Here is a 20,492-nt window from a genome sequence, read left to right on the forward strand (position 1 = left end):
CATGCCTCTACTTTAAGGGCAACACCTCAGATGGGTGCAGCTATGGAGGACAGAGAGAGAGAGAGGCAGAGAGGAAAAAAAGGACAAAAATATCCATAAAGTTGGCTCTATAATTGGCTGTGCCTCTTTGCCTTTTTTATGTGAGAGCACAGCCCAGTCAAGAACAGTAGAAGCTGCTTCGTCCCCAAGTGAAACCCTACACTTTCCCCCTTTGCAGTTCCCTCCCACCTTGTCCACTCATCCACAAGGTTGCTGAAGCTCACCTCACCTCACTTTTTAACAACACTCTGCACTGGATTGTCTCCCTGGATTATATTATAATCCCTTCGTGAGTTCTGATGCCTGCAGGGGTGACAGTTTGGATTATTATCAAGTGATAATGATGCTTTCCCAGTGCTGATTCAGGGTGTGAGTGCTGGAGGCAAAGACAGAAAGAGAGACACCTCCAGCGACACTGACTGAGTGACAGGCCAGGTAAGGGAAAAAAAGTCATGAAGTCTTCCATGTATTACTGCTTATTCTGCTTCCATAAAACGCCTCTGAAATGCTTTTTTATTCTTTAGCAGTTCTGAATTATTGGCTTTTTTTGTCTTTATGTGTTGCTCAGATCTGCTATCAGAAAACGTACTCTTTTTTTTCCCCCTCTCCTTTGGTTGCACTTAAAAAAAGGCCTTTCTCTGTTTTTTGCATTTCAGGAATGATAAACGTGGTGCTTCTGTTATAGACATCTACACTGCAGTCCCAGGTCAACCATCAAGAGACGAAGTGGAAACAGGCCTGGTGATACAGACCTGCTGTTTGTAAGGAATCCGGTCCCAGGTTGGGATGTTGATATCCTGTTTTTAGCTTTACGTCAGATACTGTAGCTACGTAAAACTGCAGATTAATTCAGCTCCACATTTTATATAATCAGTGATGAAAGAAAGACAAATTATAATCTGTTTGACATACAAACTTGAGTAATGAAGATTAGGAGCTTGAAACTAAATCTCATTCAGCTGAGCAGCTGAGATTTTTTGTAGTTTTTTTTTTTTTCATTGAAGCTCTCTGGGCTGAATTTCTTAGATGTTAAATGCACACTAATTGGAGCAATTACAGCAATTCAGCTAAAGTGCCTGTTTTATTCATTAATAGCAACAGTGAAACCAAGTAGCAGAAATAGCCCAGTGGAGAATCAGATAAGGGCAATACCATGCACTAAAGAAGTTTGTACAACCCACAGTGAACTTTCTATGTCACAGGCTACATAGAAGCTAAAGCACAGTCAACAGGCTGTTGAGTCCCACCACAATATTTCCTGACTTTCTGTTTAGATCATTTTGTAATTTAAAATAATATATTCTTACATAGTTACATTTACTTACTGCTCTTTGATTATACTTCATTCTCCACTGTAGTCCTAAAAAGTCTAGCTAATCCAAGTAAATGATTAGCTTGACATTTTGGACAACACAGGTTGTCAGGTTTTCATGCCAAGAACTGGATCAACAGATTGACAGCTTGGAGGTGACTAGCTCTGCCTAGCATAGCTGGAAACAGATAGGCTAAGTTTGTCTAGATGATACAAAATTTGCCTACCTGCTAGAGAGATTTTACTGTTAACTTTCATCCAATTCATTCCTTGCTAAGGCCAGATCAGTTAGTGATCGCCTGGTCACTACGGAAAAAAATGTATTCCCTAGCAGGTTGGCGAGTGGTTGTAGAAAGTTGCTTGGCATTACTAAATGAAACTGGTTCAAAAGATTTATACACCATTGAACCGAAAACCTCATTGAAATTTCTTTGGCTGCTGGCAGATTCCCAGGATCACTGTAGTTTGTATAGAAAATGCTGACCTGTCTGCAAACACTTGCTAAGCAGCTGTGAAGCTTTGATGAGTCTGACTAAAGCTGGCTACGGAGAATGTTTGCCTTCAAAGTAAAATTTCATTTGTAAGGAACAACTTTTATTTAGCAGGTGAATGGTCTTTGTTTCCAGTTTGCATCACACTTTTTTGAAACTATCACTGAATGGCAGTATGTGACTAAGGTCTACCTTACAACATAAGCAATCCTCATGTTTTAATGTGCTCAGTGAAGTCCAGTGCCCACCACAGACTGCATACAAAAGATGGGCATAGCCACTGTTTGCGTGCATTTTGAAGCCTCAAAATTACCATTTTAGCTGAGTTTTTTTTTTTTTTTTGGCATAACAAATTATTATATTTAGAGATGTGACTGGACTGATAAGTTGCAAAGGCTAGCATGCATTTTAGGGCATGTACAGATGCAACACACAGATGCAGATACCTGTTAATCAGTGCTACGTACAGTAACAAACCGATATTTACCCACATAAACTGAAGCTATTTCTTGGATTTGTGATGCAAAATCATCACAAGCAGTCAGAGGTCTGGTTCAGTTCAACAGCCTCTGTAGTTTTTATGAAGGGACAAACTATGCAAAATGCCCAAAAGATGTTTTGTTTGTTTGTTTTTTGTTTGAACCAAACATGTTAATTTTTTTTACTGAAGTTGGGCATTTCAACATGGTACTCCATGTGGATTGACTCACTTTTGGCACTGACCTCAGGTGGCTACCTGATGGATCAACTACAGTGTTTGACACTTTAGCTGAACTTTTCAACCCCAGAGACGTTTATTTGCTGCCAACACTTCTCCAGATTGTTGAAATTCAGACGCAAAACCTTCTAAAATCATGTGTTTTAAGCTTTTTTAATATATATCAACATCAAGTTTTCTAATGACTGTTAGGAATGTAAAAGGTGAATTACCTGCTCCTTCCATTATAGGAAAACTACACAGCACTGCTTTATTTCTGGAAGTTAAAAGTTACTATCCACCACCAAAAATGTATCTTTTTCTTTCTGGAAAACATACATAAAAAAGCACAATTGAGTGAAACTATCACAACAGTAAAAGATGGTGAGAAAAAATCAGTTTATATTATTGCTTTTCCAAGCTGTGCATTACTCAGACTTTCCTCAACTTCCCCCACAAACCCCCTGCAATGAGATCAGGATGAGCCTGTGTTATGGCTACAGTCAGCCAGACATCAATCTTAATAGCAGGCATCACAACCACTGGTGTGCAATAAGATCAAGAATAGTTTTTTGTTTAAAAGACAGGCTCCTCTCAGTGCCACCCAGAGACAACAGCATAAAAATGATTCAAACAGAGGCAGACCGATGTCTTCTACAACATGATCAAACCTGTAAAAATGGCACTCTAGCAGTTAGATGTGTGTTTAAATGCATATTTTAAAGAGTAAGAAATTACTTTGGAGAACTTTTGCAGTTTATCATCAGAAAACATCACAGACCTGACACTGTCCTTATGTGGTTGGAGTTGATATATATGCAGCAAATTCCAGCACTCTTTACCGAGTCCAGTTTTTCTCTGGGTGAAGTATTCACTGCTGCTGTAAAACAAAAAAGTGTGTATTTTAGTCTTAGGTTTCAATTATCATGTCCTAAGAATGAAAGACATTTCCTTCCAGCTTTCATACCAGAGAGAAGACAGTAAAACACTGGACAATAATGGGGATGAGATTTTTCCTTTTCTTTGACACATATAAGGTGTCTACTGCAGTTTAAAATGTAGCTGTTGGAACGCTAACGATTGCCTTCTTTGTCCAATGATTGTCAAGACTTGTTTGTAAAGAAAATGCCGTATTTTCCGCACTTTAAGGCACACTTAAAATCCTTTAATTTTCTCAAAAATCGACAGTGCGCCTTATAATCCGGTGCACCTTATGTATGAATTCTGGTTGTGCTTACTGACCTCGAACCGATTTTATGTGGTACGGGGCGCTCAAAAATCTGTTAAAAAATGTTTAGTACAACTTTGCTAAGATAAGAAGCCGCACCGCTTGATGGATTGTCGCAGCATTACGGCTACCGTAGTCGGGAGCCTCGTGGACTATTCCAAAACTCGGTCTGCTTCAGGTCACAAAGTGAAACGAACACTGCAGCATCAATGAGAGTTGAAAACTGTCTAAATTCTTTCATCTTTAATAAAATGGTCAATGTTGCTGCTTTACCAGGTGTAACAAAAAAGTTTAACATTCAGGCATCCATTAAAACATAATATATTAAATTCTGACGGAGTTAGCAGGAAGTTAGCTCGCTAGTTTCCACCTAAACAGGATATAGCATGTTCTGACTGAGAGATTTGTGAAAAAATTAAAACATACAGCTCTGCCATCACTTCCAACATAAATGAAGACAGAAAACTAAACAGCAGTGATGTTTGTAGGGTTGCTGAAGTTGAGATAGCTGGTATATAATAATGTGGTACGTGATCGCTAGCGACACAGCTATGTTAGCATAACAAACACAGTGAAGCTGGAGGATGAACGCTAACGTGAGGGTTCCTGATGGTTAGGGACAAATGCAATCGCATGGCCAAAATTCAGTCAGGAGAACAATTGAGATAATCCATCCACAATACGAGGTTAATTGTTAATATACTGCAACAACATGGGGATAGAGTAGCTGTGATAAAATTCAACATCAATGAATCAATGGTACGGAAGTGGAGGAAGCAAGTTGACATATCTAACTGCTTTGTTTCACTTAATGCACTTTATAATCTGGTAAGCCTTATGGTCCAAAAAATACGGTAAACCCCATTTTCTGATTGCATAGGTGTAGCGTTCAGAGGGATTTCTGCCTGACCCATCTGGAGTTAGGGTAGTTTTTTTTTTTTGAGCTAGTGTCAATAGGCCACTTTTCAGAAACTATAACATATCACAGATCAATTCAAACGCTTCTCAAATAGGCAAAATGCAATATAAATATAAATGCAATAAATATAAACATATAAATGTTTTGAATTGAATTGAATAGAATTGAACTATTTTTATTCATCTTTCCACAGACTGAACAACTTGATGGTTATAATAAGCTAAACAAAACAGACTGAAGCCAAGGTTGAGATGGAATTAAGACTGGGATTTAGGATCACCCTGGTCTTGGTCATCCTGGCCTTGACTCTTTCCAGTGAGAAGGTGGAAGCACAAAGGGCAGGTAAGACCATTAGGATTACATTTCTGTTGTAATAGCAGCCTTAGAACATTTATAGACTGTATGTGTTAAAATCCTTTCTGGATCTGCCTTCTCTAGGGTGTAAAAACGTCCACTATGACTTGGCTTTTATCCTGGATACCTCATCCAGTGTTGGAAAGGAGAACTTTGAGAAGATTAGGCAATGGGTTTCTAACCTGGTGGAGTCTTTTGATGTAGCACCTGACAAGACAAGAGTAGCCGTGGTTCGCTACAGTGACAGACCAACCACTGAGTTCAACCTAGGACGACACAAGACCCTGGAAGATGTGAAGCGAGCTGCAAGCAACATACGCTACCTGGGGGGAAATACAATGACTGGGGATGCTATCAACTACACAACCAGCAACATCTTCACAGTGCAGAATGGAGCGAGGCCGGCCGCCAGAGGCATTCAAAAGGTGGCCATTCTTCTCACAGATGGCCGAAGCCAGGATTATGTTTTGGAGCCGTCCAAGAAAGCTGCCAAAGCGGACATCAGGATGTTTGCTGTGGGCATAGGGGAGGCTCTGAAGGAGGAGCTGGAAGAGATCGCAGCGGAGCCAAAGAATGCCCATGTCTTCCATGTAACAGACTTCAATGCCATTGACAAGATCAGGGACAGGCTGAGGAGGAGGCTGTGTGAGAGTAAGTCAGTCATCGCGACCACTGCCAACAAAACACTCACACTGCATGCCGCATGGCTTCTTTTTGAAGTTATACTTTGAACAGTCTGCCTCAGTCGCAATATCCACTTCATCAAAGTGACTTATTTTAACCTTTTAACCACTGTGAAAAGAGGAAAGACCCTAACCACAAAACCCCACCCCAACCACACAGAGATGCACATGCACACTGAGCTATCCCGGCTCCTTGTGACTGAATATGAAGCCCTTGCAAAAATTAGCTCGTAAATGACAGTTTCCCGACCAAGACATATCTGTGGTACAGCTGCCTTTTCGACTGCTGCTATAGTGCAGAGGCATTTAGCAGTAGAAAGCCTGTCTTAGTGTTAACCTCAATGCTTTCTTCACTAGTGTGCTGAGAAAATGTTTCAACATAGACACAAAATAGTTTATACTGCTAACTTAATCAGCTAAAATAGACTTAAAATATTCTATGTTAACAACTTTTTTAGCTTTGTAGCGAAGCAGGGACGCATCTGTTTGCTAGTATTTTTATGGGGATGATGGATGCTTCCCGCGCCAACGCTTAAAATTCCTGCCTAAAATTAGGCAGACCGGAAAGAAAGGGATGCCATGAGTCTTTACCACGAACAAGAAATACTAAAATGGAAATGACATGATTACATGGTTTGCTTAAGGATGAGCAATGACAAACCCCCAACTTTTATTTTAACCTGGTGCTAACCTGTCAGGCAAAAACAGTGATTCCTGTGAAGAATGTGATGAGTAAGACTCTAAAATGCCTTAATTCTTTTTTGAGGGTGTATCATGTTACAAAGTTACATACCTCTTGTGCTTTAAAAGCAGCTTGTAGTTTTGTCCTAAACCAGTAACCTCTGACTCTTCACTTATAGATTTTGGATGAGGCACTCGATAATATTGTGTATTTTTAAATCATACTTTATCAACTCCAACAAGCCGAAGGCTAAATTCAGTCAGATAAAAAAAGTTTCAGTGTTTTCTTTCTATAATCTCTAAAATCGCCACGGGTGAGCCTCCAAGTACATCAGTGGTCAGCATAACTGGCTGCCTGAGCGATGTGAGTTATTTTCACCCAGAAAATTATAGCTCTAATGTTTCAAGTGGGTCAGCTACAGTGGCTCAAATGTCCATGTTAGATGTTTTCACCTTTTAATCTATAGTTTTAAAAATGGACACTATTTATTCTGTGCTACACTGATTCGACAGAGCATGTGTGGCCTCACCTAAGAACACAAACTCCTAAGATTGCATATTTGACCTTACATGCCTGTTCTCCACATAACAGACAAGGGGCACCCAGATGGTGTTTAAAAATTCACCAGCTATAATAGTGACAGGAAACACAGCTAATAGCAAAAATGAATAATTTACCAGTTTACGGCTGAAAACAGATGCCCCATGTAATGCATACATTTTTGCTGATACTTAGAGATTCATTCCCAAAGGCAGGTTTTACACTGCTTCCACTTTAACTCACAGCCAGAGCCCTAAATTATAGCCTTAGGGCCACAAATCTGAGGGTAGCTCAAGTATTTAGCATGCTCGAGTCTCAACACCATCTTTTAAAAAAGAGTGACGTGCTTATATACATTTTACAGAATGGTTATTTTTGGCTAACTTTGGCTTTATAAACAGTATAAGCCAAAGGTCCTTTCTAAGGTCTAAAAGGTCTATGTCCACACGTACGGGTATTTTTGAAAACGGAGATTTTCCGTTTTCGTTTTTAAAAAAAATCCCGTCCACACGTAAAAGCCAAAAACGAAGGAAAACGCTGCTAGGAACATGCCAAAGCAGCAGGTGGCCATATATTCCTAACCGTGTAGAAATGTTGGCCAATCAGAAGTCTAGAAGCCTGAGTGGGAAAGAGTAAACAAAGATGGAGCATAGAAGCAGAACTGAGTCCTATGTGTGGAGGGACAGTAACTGTGTGTGTATATGTAAGCATTTAAACACTGCAGAGAGTAAAATTAACAGTAACGGTATTTTGTATAAGTCCGCCATTGTAGAAATTCATTTCACCGAAACAATAATAGCTGTGTCCCAAAACGTCGGCTGCATCCTTCGGAGGACCTGGCCTTCGCGGTCTACGTGGGCCGGGTCCTTCGAAGACCGAGAAGGCCAGAAGTGCGAGGCTGTGAAATGGGACGGTCTAGCCTTCAGATTTGCATCACCGCTATGTCGGTGGAGTTTAATAAACTCGGCCGTCTGCTCCTTGCTATCTAAAATATAACAGGACACTGGCGTAAATTCTCGACCGTCTCACACTTCTATTTAATCAGTTTTCTGTTTGACGTTTATTCAGCTGTGTGAAAATCCCAGAGGAACCCACCCGCCCACCTGATGGTTTAATAAAGTTTTATTTAATCTAACAATCTAATAACTTTGATCTCAGCCAAACCGATTTACTCCGGAACAAATAAAACACCGAAAAAAGGCAAACAATTACATTTTTAAGTTATCCGAGTGACTTATATATCATGTTTAACCTGAGTAGCAAAAGAGCGGGGGTCTGAAAACGATGAAGCCGGGAGTTCGCTGCTCTCGCCGGCTGGAGTGACCATTGCTATCGAGCGGGTGGGTAACAAATGTCTCCGAAAACCTGCAAATATACGATGTCTTGATAAACCAAGCAGATATTTGTAATTTACACCGCTACTTTCTCGCCTGAAAATATGTTAAAAGTTTATTTTGTGACCCAGAAAGATTAATAAGACTAATTTTAGAACTTAGTAGCGGCCGCCATTGTTGGCAGCTGAAATTTGGCTGGGCCGTGCTATGAATTCTGGGATATGGTGGGCCACGTAGGACACACCCGACCCATCCTTCAAATTCGGGGAAATGAAGGACGCATTTGTCGGCCGCATTTGAAGGAGTCGACGAATTGGGACAGCCTTCGTCGCCTGGCTGTGACGTAATCGGCCTTCAAATGTGGCCTCCGGAGGATGCAGCCGACGTTTTGGGACACAGCTAATAACCTGGCGCACAGTGTGACGTCAAAAAAAGGCGCACACCTTTGACGCTGCGTTTTCTCCGTTTTCCTCGTCCACACGGAAAAACTGAGTTTTCGAAAATCTCCACCTTGGCAGGAGTTTTTAAAAATCTCCGTTTTCATTGACCGAAAACGCCGTTTACATGTGGACGAAAGGTGCAAACGCACAGAAAAATCTGCGTTTTCAAAAATACCGGTGTACGTGTGGAAGCAAAAAACTGTCTCCTCCAGTTTCGCTCCCAATGAAAGATGTCAAGCCCAAATTAAAAACAATGCACAAGAAACTGTAATAACTCCACTACTTTGGCATGATAAAGTATTCAAGAGCTGACAGGCTCTCATAATCAGTGCTACAGGTTAAAAGTCTTTCTGCAGTGAAGATTTTTACAGCTGTGAATTGGAAAGAAAATAGATTTTCAGCAAATAATGCATCTGTTAGGGAATTTGGAGTGTCTCACTTGTCAGATAATATATGCATCATAGCATTCATGGTTAGACAAATCAATGACATAATAACAGGTTTCATGATATAGTGATTCCAAAGGGTAACAAGATTTGGATTTGCTGTTGTTCACTGAAAGTTAACACAAGGGAGCCGATCAGGGAGAGTTTCAAAGAGTGGAGGATACAGATTTGTCTTGATAAAAATGCAGTTTAATTTCAGCAATCAACAGAGTGGAAAGTTTATCATGGCACTTAGAGCAAAAGAATGACCATAAAAAGGAAAGTCTATATGTCTAAGTTTACAACTATGCTAGCAGCTCTGAGGCGAAACAAAACATAGCATTGCATTATTTTGAGCCAAATGCTAATGTCAGTTTAAAATGTACCCACTTGTGTGGTATATAATGTTTACAATGTTTTGCAATGATGGTCACACTAGCAAGCTAGCAAGCGTATGTACTATCACCGGTGCTGTTGACACATCCTCTGTCTACTTTTAAAATGTTTCATGGTTCCCCCTTATCGTGCTTAGCCTTGATCCTAGTCACTGATGTTAAGAAATGCTCGTACAATTCACATAAAGATGCCAATCCATCACTGATATTGTTTTTTAGCATTACACTATCAGTGTAATGCTAAAAAAATTTAATGCAAAAAAAAAAAAATGAAGTTGATGTCAGTCAAGCTCTTTCTAGCTGGTATTGCATGGTAGCTCAAAATTTATACTGTTCTGTGTTCAGAAATTCATCAGCTTTGACAAACTCTTCAACACCACCAGCTGAAATGCAGCCTCAAATCATCACAGAGCCTCCTCCATGTTTTACAGATAGCTGTAGATGCCCACTGTTGTGGGTGTCCGGACCTCCTTTCCTGACACCTGTACCTTCCAACGATTTGAAACAAAAATGTAAAATTTGTTTATCTTAATATCAGCCCAGCTCTTGTGTAATTTGACATACCTTGTCCTTTTCTTCCTGTTTCCCTTACCTTAAGAATGGGTTCTTGACAGCCACTCTTTCACTGAGACCACTTTGATGGGGCTTCAGTGAACAGTAGACAGAAGAACTAAAGCACCGCACACATCTCCTGGGGCTGTGTCAGGTCTTTGCTGGATTTTTTGCTTTTTCTTAAGGATTTCACTTTAAGATGCTGTTAATCTGTTGTAGTTAGCCTTTTAGACTTCAAAATTTCCATCAAATTGCTCTTTGGGAATCACATTAATGGTTCAAAAGTAGTATTTTATGCCTGTTATACTGTGTCACATTTGGCTTTTTTTGTCTAGACACAGCACTACTTTAATGTTTGAATGATTCATAGGTGAGGGCTAGTTGGCTTAATTAACAAAAAGTAAGCAAACAAACAAACTCCTTTGAAAACGATAAAAAGACTGGACTAAAAATGAAAATTAGTAATAAAGCAACCAATGTATGATGAAAAAGTTTTAAAGTCCTCCAGAAACTATGGCTCAAGACAGCTTTAAAAGTTCTGGGAATAAAAATATAAAGAATAAATGATGGTGGAGTGAGACTTTTGCACAGGAGTGTATTTGAATATTTGTACTAATTCGTCTTGTTTTTTTGAGTATTATTATGTTCTGTGAATAGCCAGACATCAAGCTGTATACACTATAGTACAATGAGAAACAAAAAATCAACAATGAAAATGATTTAAAAAAAAACAACTTTAAGTTAACGGATGTTATTCCAGCACAATAAGAAATAGCCACCAGCTCTTCATGAACTTAAGTGAGCCCTGAATTCTGTACCTGAGTTGTTCTATTTTGAGGTGTATCATTATGTCCTCCACCCAGCATTTATGGGAAGGCAGTGAGGCCTTGTTGACATATTAACATTTAGCTGGTATAAAGTTTGCCGTGTTCACATTTCTTTACTGTGTCAGCACGCTCACATGTGATTATTAGTGCATGTGCTTTATGACACAGTTTAGTAAAAAACAAACAAACGTAAACTCACGTGAACCAGCAAAATCAATATGGATGAAGGCTAATCTGTATCCATGGATTAGGCAGGAGTGAAGTGATCCTCAAAAACTGTCGGTCACATTAAGCAAATGTTTACATCTTCTGAAACTAGACAGCACCCTTCACAGAAGCTGGCATCCTGACACAGAAAATGGCCCTCCTGCCAACCTGAAGGGGTTGCCTTTCTTGCTGTCATCACCATCACTGAGCTGCGCGTGTGTGGAAATATAACACTGTCACCCCCCCCCCACTATAAAAGCCATCTCAGTCGTCACTCGGCCATCCACATGCTTCCCATCCCCAGATATCAAACGGCAGAAATGGGGGCTAGACTGTCTGCGCTGGTGCTCCCCTCATCGCAAATCAGTTTAACAACATGACACTTCACATCTCTTACGTCTGACCCCTCAGAATGTTTCCCACTGATTGCTTCTTCTAATAAAACAATAACATATGATTCGATTTTGAACAGGAAGATACAGGGTTACCATATCTTTCTCCCCATGGTCCAATGAGAGCACGAGCGTGCCTAACTGAATTATTTTGCTTTCTTCTCAGATGTCCTGTGTCCAAATATGAAGGTTCAACCTGATCGGTTTAAGCCCGGCAGCACCAGTTATGGTCTTGAAGAGGTTCCAGGTATGTGCAAACTGCTGCTTTCTTAACAGCAACATGCAGCACTGGCAATACGTGTCAACCACAAAGTCAGGTCTTTATTTCTGAAAGCATTTCCTACATTTTCCAAAAACATTTATTCCATGCAAAGAGTTTGTTCTCACACACAGTTTCTCTCTCTTTCCATGAGAATATAAAGTGAAGTGGTTTAATTCATGACCAGGAAGCTGCTAATTCTCTGACAGCTCTCTAAATATACTTGTGAAAACAAAACACTCGTCTTTTTCAAAATCAAGTTTTAAAGTGGGCAAATTCAGAGCTTCACCTCATGGTTCAGCTCTTTTTACTAGTATGGTTGACCTGCTGGTGCCTCGATCTCTTACTCCAAGATACTTGAACTTACTTTTCTATCTAGGATAGACTCCTCAGCTTTATCTGAAGCGAGGTCACCATCCTTTTCTGGGAGATAACAGTTCTGAAGAGCTTATCCATTTCATCTGCATCAAACTCAAACCTTTCAGATGACCACTTGAGGCGCCGCAGTACTTTGTCTGTAGAAAGACGTGACCTCTCAGTACACTCGCCAGACATGTTTGTTATTGCAGCTTCACTATTGAAATCCAGGCTAAGGAAATCACAAACAAGAGTCAAGACAAGGTGCTGCTCTTTTTAAGATTAGCAGTGAAGCTGCTGTTTTACTAGCATGTAGCGCTCCATCATTAGATGTTTTTATTCCACACATTCCACGCTCCTGTGTTAAAGGTTCTTCTCCGAGGTCTTGAAAACCGTTTATCCACCAGTTATAATAGTGCGTTCTGGGAAATCTCAGTTCCTGTCTGTGTCTCCCACCCACATCCATCACAGTAAGAGAAAAAACAGATGCACAGGCATGAGTGTTTGGACTCGTGCTAAGTCCAGGTTCAAGGAAAAAGAGATGTAAGAGCACCGAAAAGCTATGTTTTTAGAAATGTTCCCTCTTAACATACTTGGCTGGCACAGGTTGTTCTGTTGATTTATTCAGGAAAGACAGACTTTGATTTCTTAAAAAAAAAATTATTTAAAACCCGGACATCCTTCCATCTCTTTTGTATATCACTCTTGGTCAGCACCACAACGCTACTGGACTTCACTGCGTACACCCTGAAGAGGCTGCCGAATGACAGCCAACACACTTGGACCAAAAACATGTCACTTCTTAAGGACATTTTATCAAGACTGCATGTCTTTAGACATGTGGGAGGAAAACCACACAGACATAACATGGAAACTTGAAATAGAAAGACACCAGCTGGCAATGAATTCAAATATAAAAACATTAATGAAATGAAGTTAAAAAACAAAACCAAATATATCTGTTTTGGAGAAAAAATAACTGGGTAAGCTTAAGACTTGTGTTTGTAGATGCAACATCTGCAAATCAAAGATGGATGGTGTCTGCATGTAATAATAAAAATGTATACTTTATTGATCCCGTGGGGAAATTCCACTCTGCATTTAACTCATTCACTCAGTGAAGCAGTGGGCAGCCATTGGGCAGCAGTGTGTAGGGACGGTACCTTGCTCAGGGGTACCTCAGGGTAGCTGTTCAGTGGATTCGAATCCCTGACTTTCTGATCATGGGGCCACCACTGTACCTACTGAGCTATCCCTGCACCCTAAAAGAATCATTCGTTGTCGGCAGGATTCGAACCTGCGCAGGGAGACCCCAATGGATTTCTAGTCCATCGCCTTAACCACTCGGCCACAACAACCATTATGTGTGTGGGAATGTATGTGAATGTTTGGTCACACTATTCTTATTAGCACTTTAAGCATTTTATTTATTGATTTTATTAAATTTTATTGTTTTATTTATATTTTTATATTTTTAGGGATGATGCAGTGATCAGGGACCACTTTTAATTTCGCTGTACCTGTGACAATAAAGACATTCTGATTCTCATTCTGATTCTGATGGATGATAATGATTAATATTTAATATAACAGCCCATATTTTTTTTATTCCCCTCTCGCCCCCGTCGGGCCGTCTTTATCCTTCAAACTTGGGTCTTCCACCAGAGGCCTGGGAGCTCGGCGGTCCTGTGCAGTATCTGTTTATCCTTTTGCTTCAGAGACAGCTTTAATGCATAAGTCAATTAGTGAGGGACAGGGCCAGTCGTGCTCCTTGATTTAATGTGATGAATATGACTTTAAATAGTAGTAAAGTTGTAGATAATTGTCAACAACAGACTTTTAAAAGTTCCCAGATGTATTTTTTTAGTTTAATAAAAAGGAAACAAACTAACAAAAATTCCAATGAGATGAAGAACTGTTTTCTCATTGGTTAATAACTTGTCAGTTATTAACCAATGAGCATGCTCCAGATAATCCTAAATTTGAAACTGTCCAAAATATTAAATTTTTTAAAATTCAATTTGAATCCAAATTTCAGTGAAATGAGTTACTGAACCTGTAAATTCATCAGGCGAGTGTTCACAGACGTCTCAGCATGGAGCTGTTTTTCCGTAGCATCCATATAGATTGTCAGTCCATTAGCATCCACAGCTCTCAACATCAATATATGGAGTTACACACTGAGCTATGATGTGAAGTCTACTTCCTTTAATTTACATTACATACATTTACTTTTTACATTTATAACCTGGTGAAAAAAACTATGAAGACTTAGCTGTAAACTGGATGCACTAGCGAATAGCAGTGGCTTGTAATTCCTGCCTGGTTACCACATAATCTCATAATTATCAGTTAATTTCTCACAATTATTTGAGAGATCTTCTGTGAAATATTAAGAGCTAGTAAGTCTGAACTTTTAAATACTTCAGTGCAGTGCATATTTGTTTATTGTATTTCAGTTTTGCTAAATGAACACTATTTCCCCTCATACTGTAGTCAGGTTTTAAGAGTATATATTTATTTATTTTTATTTATTGTTAATTTATTTCAAACATGTAAACAATATACAGGGACATTTAGTAAAGAAACTAAGAGAAAAAAAATACTATACCAAAGTCAATACATTTCAATATTGCTACCGTTCTGATTCATTTACATGTTGAAAGGGAGTGGGAAGAAGTACACGCTTAATCCCACCCCTTTGCCATAAGTTATCAGTTAATATTTAGTCAGCTTCCTTACTGATATAATGTGTAATAAAAATAGTGAACAGATTTCTGATAATATATACTATATACTATAATATCACATCATGAAATTTTTTAAATAGAGACATTCACTTAATTTCGATATGATCCCTTTCTTTATAGTTCGAGAAGATCATATTTTTATAAGTCTTTTTGAACTGTTTTATGTTAATATAGGTATATATTGGACTGAAGTACAGAACCCTTTGAGAAAGCTTTATCCCTGATGTATCCTCTTATTCTTTATAGTTGCTAAAAAGTTACACTGACTTTTTGACTGAAAGAGTGTTTTCATGATCAGAGACAGCGCCACTTTGTGCTGTCAAGACACATTATCACATCCTCGTCACTGGGCGAGTGCTAATTATGTGGTTTGGCTTTTTCTCTCAGCCGCAAAAGAAATTAGAACAAACTTTTGATAAATCACTGAAAGCCACTGATGCTTTCTTAAGCAGATGTATCACTTAGTCAGATGCGCTAAGCGCTCGTACTGGAATAAATCCTCTGACCAATGATTTGTTTGTCAGATCTTGTTCCAGCGGAAAACTCTATGGGAAATACTTTCCTTGTACCCAAAGTATAGAATACTGTGGAACAGGCCATGAATACACTCTACACTGCACTGATTTATATTTCCTTTACATTTAGTTACAGCTAAACACTATCATAATTTTAAATTCCATCATAATTACTCATTTTCTATACTTTAACTGTTCCCATAGTGTTGTCTGGAAGCAAATGTTTAGTTTTTAATTTCACTTTAGCATCAGTAAATACAGCACAGGGGTGCTTATTGATTTTTTTTCTCTACCTTGAATGTAACACAGACAGTTGCGTCACAATCAGGTCTTTTCTACGAGCAAAAACCTGCTGTGGGCCCCACTTGGGGCGAAATGTTATCATACAGCAGTCTGAGGTCTGACGCTCCCTGACATGATAAAGATGTCTGGGGATTTCCAAGCTACAGTCGCTCTGTAAATGCAGACTTTAAGATGTACAATGTCAAACTTGCTTGAGTAAAGTACTTTTTTTCAGTTTGTGGGTAAGCACACCGAGATTTTCTCTTCATGCAGACACACGGTGTTTATCATTGCTACTCCTGCAGGTCCTTCTTATAATTACACAACAAATGCTTCTGCGCTGGTGCACAGCGAGTGCAGTTCTCTTTGCTAAATGTCAAGACTATTCGCCACTTATTATGATTTGACAGCCAAGAGACCTGCGGTTTGAATGAGACTTGTATTTATCACGGGCTGTCTAGTCAGACCCCCTCGGGGTACCGAGCGCACACAAGAGGCTGCGGAGCATCTCCGTGGCTCCGCGCTCACTATCTACTGTACAAATGTTGCCATCTGCTCCCATCAAAAGAATGCTGTGTGTATGCGCTCGCCTTTCCCAGTCAGTGAACTCATCTGGCTTTTGCCGCAGATCACCCCAGTGGTCGTTTTTGGCTGTCCAAAATAACTTTTTGGGTTGATTATACGCTATCTGCTGCCAGTTCAAATTACAGCTTTGTGCTCAGATTTGGCCCCAAAGAGCCACAGAAACAGCATGGTGTGCACGATGCAGCACAGTGACAGGGAGAATCGAGGCCAGTGTAACTCACAGCTGCGTGGCTTCCTCGAGCAACTGATAACCAGCAAACATCGCTTTTGTACAGCAAAGATTCACTTTTTAGTTGTTAAGTTGTCAATTATTCAAAGTGTTTTCTTTCAGATAGCAAAGGAAGGTGAGCCATTTTACGTCACACGTAGCTCAGCAGACTTTTTAAAAATAACTGAGACTGGGGGGGATTTTGCGAGTATCCCATCCCATGGTTTAAATAAGGCAAAAGTCTCAGGTATCAGAACACAGCAACAAATCTTTTTGGGGTTTTTCTGCATGAAAAACCCAACAACAAACAACAAAAACACTAAGGCAAAATTGATGACTCTTATGTTTTGAGTCAGCAAAGAAACAGCACCATCTGGTGGCCAGTAAAGGTAACCTAACTAATAAAGCTGTTTCATAATCAAAATGAATGAAAGACAATGAGAAATGTTTCCTTGTGTGTGTGTTTGAGCAAAGACAAAGTCTCCACCCACTGCTGAGTGAATAAAATAATTGGTAACGGTGCATGTGAGGCACGTTCTGACAGAGAAAGCAGCTGTGGTGTGGGGCTGATGGCAGATCAGTTATGTCTGTCATGAAGACTTTTGATTCTAATGTTATTTTTTGCTCTGTTGCTAATGACAGAGGGGCAGGCTAAGTGTGCGCTTAACCACCTGCTTCCAAGCTATTTCTAATGACATCCACTGAGCTTTTCTGCCAGACTCTCGCATTACCACCTTAACGCTGCGGTTTCCTCTTTGAAAGATTAGGGCGCTGCTGTTATTATTCCCACTAGAAGTCTCACGGAGATTTTGCTGCATAACTAGGGCTGTGCAGGAAAATGTTGAGGCTGTTCTCATTGTGTTGACTCACTCGTGCCGCAGTCTGTTTTCCGGAGAGCTCAGACTACACAACATAGGCTAACCACCAGCTTTCAGTGAGAGCTGCTGGACAGACTGGCAGCATTAGTGCTGCACAAGCTCTCGTCTTACTGGCATCGCCATAGCTACAGCTACTTGTTTGTTGTACAAGGGAGTGTCCTCTCTAAACCACCTAAATATGGTCTGTGGTCACACCACTTCAAATCACACGCTGCAGAACAATGTACACACACATGCGCTCTCTCAGACTCACACGAGGACCTTACCAGCAGTGGAAACGAGCTTTTTTTTCCCCACTCTGGCAACAAATCTAACAAATATTTAAATGGTCCAGAAAACATCTGTATTTTCCAGTTGTCCATTAATTCAGCGATTCTTCAAAAAGTCCAAAACACAGTCGCTGCAGGGTGTGGTGGGACTGACCCAGTTAAACTTCAGTGTACCCCCTAGAAATCTGACAAAACCATAACTCAGCTTCATGACTGGAGAGCCTGGCATGATTTTTTTATGTGTGTGTGGAGTCCAACTAGGCTTCTTTACTGTGTTGCTGCAGGATTTGACCTGATGGAGTATTTCAATGTGAGAGATATTCTGGGAACCAGAGCTGAAGATGGCCAAAGTTCATATGTTCGCCTTGGCACCATGCCTATAGTACAACAGACAGAGTAAGTGACCTGCCCATTATGCTTTAAACAGCTCAGCTTGTTTTTGAGCCCTGTCAATGCATGTGAAAGTGGCAAAAGTGAAGTCTCCGAAGTCTCCAAAAGTTCATTCCTTTACATCTCGGTTCTGGCTGAAAAGGACATTTTTCCTACTCAACAACTCCAACAATGAGGAGATTCAAACCCAAACACAACTAAGACCAACAATACATTATGACACAATCCCATGTGAAACATCATTACCATGTAGCTATATTAATGACATCTTCTGTATATTAACTTTGTGGAGTTAGAGTTGATATGTCGTTATCTGATCACAGCCAGATGAAATGTCAGTAAAATGTGATATTAAAAAGAGACACTTTCTTTGGCAGCTTTGAAACAGCCACTAGCCATCTACTTAAGTACTAAAGACACCAATTTAGTCGTGTCTAGAGTAACACCCCCCATTGATTTTTTAAGTTCCTTTTGAAGTGTTTGCATTTGCATTTTTACCATTGTGGTGTTTTGAAACAGCAGAACAAGCGCTGGATGTGATTGTGAAATAATCCAGTTGGCTAACAAGGTGTCAATCCCAAATTGTTAGCTAGTGAGCATCCTGGCTAATCCTATTTTTTGAAAGGTTTTTAAATTTTACAGAATGGATACACAGGCAATAGTTTAAATATAAGAAGTCAGTGTAAAACTGCTAAGGACAGCAGGAAGAGTAGCTACAAACACACGGGTTGCTAGGTTGCTAGGTAAAACACTGGGACCGTGTTTAATCTTATACATTAATATTTCAACTGCTGTACAGCCAACGCAACTGGTGGTTTACCACATCCACGAAAAAGAGAAAAGTAAAGCAATAATAATAATGATGTACTTTTATTCCACAGAGATGTGTTTCGTCAAGGGCTGCCAGACGAATATGCCTTTGTGACCACATTTAAATTCAGGAAAACCTCGAGGCGTGAAGACTGGTACCTCTGGCAGGTTTTTGACAAATATGGAATTCCACAGGTGAGTGAGCCAAATGTAAATAGTGACAAATGTGCCTGTCTCTGCATGTGGCCCAACTTGGAGAATTACATCGTTGAATAGGCTCACCTTGCTGACTTCTCTTTTTCATTCCAACTGTCAAAACTAAAGGCGAAAAAAATCACATACAATTACTTTGTGCCTTAGAATTGGCAATATTTTATTTGTTTTTGTACATTTATTACTTCCCTCTGTGGAAAACAAGCTCCTTTAAGTTTCAGTTCACATCCCTGTGCTTCTGACCTGTCAGGTGTCCATCCGTCTGGACGGTGAGAACAAGGCAGTGGAGTACAACGCTGTGGGCCTTACAAAAGATGCTGTGAGGGCTGTGTTCAAAAACCCTGAGGTCGACAACCTGTTTGACCGCAACTGGCACAAGATTGCTCTCAGTGTGGAGTCCAAGTCTGTGTCTCTGTACTTGGATTGCAAGCACATCCAGACGCTGCCGATAGAAGACAGAGAGGACATTGATATCCAGGGGAAGACAGTGATTGGGAAAAGGCTGTATGACAGTGTGCCAATTGATGTAAGTCTTCACCTCTGTTTTGGCAACAGCGTGATTCATGTTAGTCAAGGTTATTTTTCTGCAGTTGACCTGTTGTTAATTTGTGTACATACAGTTTGACCTTCAGCGAATGATGATTTACTGCGACTCCAAGCATGCCGAGCTGGAAACCTGCTGTGATCTACCCAATGGGCCTGTAAGTATTACAGGCCAACAGGCCCACAGTCTGCGTCTTTGCAGTGAAAGGCAAATGCGTCTTTCAGATGCTGCTAAGCCGTGGAAGTACCTGGTTGTATAGAAATATATCCAATGCCAGTTACAAACGAGAGACCCCCTCCCCCCCAAGCTCATTTCTAGCTTGAAAACACACAGCTAAGCTACTTTGAATATTCAGTTTAGCTTTGTTACTTTGTAACTCTGTACAATACAGCTTTATCAAACAGCTTTAGAGGAACAGTTTGACACTCATACACATTTATGATGAGGTGAAACAAAATATTTTCCACTTGCTCCTTTGAAATGTGATGGACACAGAAACAAGCAGTTACTTGCCAATTTGACTAATCAGACCTCCACACGGTGGTATTTATTAGCTGATTAACAGAGTTGACACATTACTTAAAACTGATTTTGTATTAATACACATTACCGCCACAATCCTGAGAGTAAATACAGAAGTACAGTGTTTCTTTGTCTCCTTGAGAGCGCCTTAAACAGATATACGCTATAACACAAATGACCTGACCCGGGCACATCTACCACAGATTAAAAAAATGATTGTCTTTGAATCTGACCAGCTTACAACTAGGTAATTTTGCTAACTGGGTAATTAAGAGACAACTAAACAGCCTATAGGATCTAGCTGAGTACACATAAGATAGCTGTCATGCTAATGTTTAATTCTTGGACTGCACTAGAGTAGCTTTGCATGAATCACAATAGCTCAAAATAGTT

The 20,492-nt window shown here is 40.0% G+C and overlaps 1 protein-coding gene and 1 non-coding gene across 2 annotated transcripts in view; one reads left to right on the forward strand and one right to left on the reverse strand.

Annotated features, from left to right (window-relative positions):
- The first annotated feature begins 415 nt into the window (after positions 1-415).
- The window catches only part of col22a1 (collagen, type XXII, alpha 1), a 67,543-nt gene continuing 47,466 nt past the window's right edge, over positions 416-20,492 (forward strand). Inside the window, exons 1-9 of the mRNA XM_031741708.2 lie at positions 416-474; positions 696-819; positions 4,880-5,028; positions 5,125-5,691; positions 11,684-11,764; positions 17,905-18,016; positions 18,892-19,015; positions 19,284-19,559; positions 19,654-19,734. Of these exons, the coding sequence (XP_031597568.1) occupies positions 4,938-5,028; positions 5,125-5,691; positions 11,684-11,764; positions 17,905-18,016; positions 18,892-19,015; positions 19,284-19,559; positions 19,654-19,734 (1,332 nt within the window). The 5' untranslated portion in view covers positions 416-474; positions 696-819; positions 4,880-4,937. The remainder of the gene's footprint in view (positions 475-695; positions 820-4,879; positions 5,029-5,124; positions 5,692-11,683; positions 11,765-17,904; positions 18,017-18,891; positions 19,016-19,283; positions 19,560-19,653; positions 19,735-20,492) is intronic.
- On the reverse strand, positions 13,410-13,491 carry trnas-aga. Its single transcript has one exon. It is a non-coding gene; the product is annotated as a tRNA-Ser (tRNA).

Source organism: Oreochromis aureus, linkage group 22, assembly GCF_013358895.1.
Source record: "Oreochromis aureus strain Israel breed Guangdong linkage group 22, ZZ_aureus, whole genome shotgun sequence".
Classification (NCBI taxonomy): Eukaryota; Metazoa; Chordata; class Actinopteri; order Cichliformes; family Cichlidae; genus Oreochromis; species Oreochromis aureus.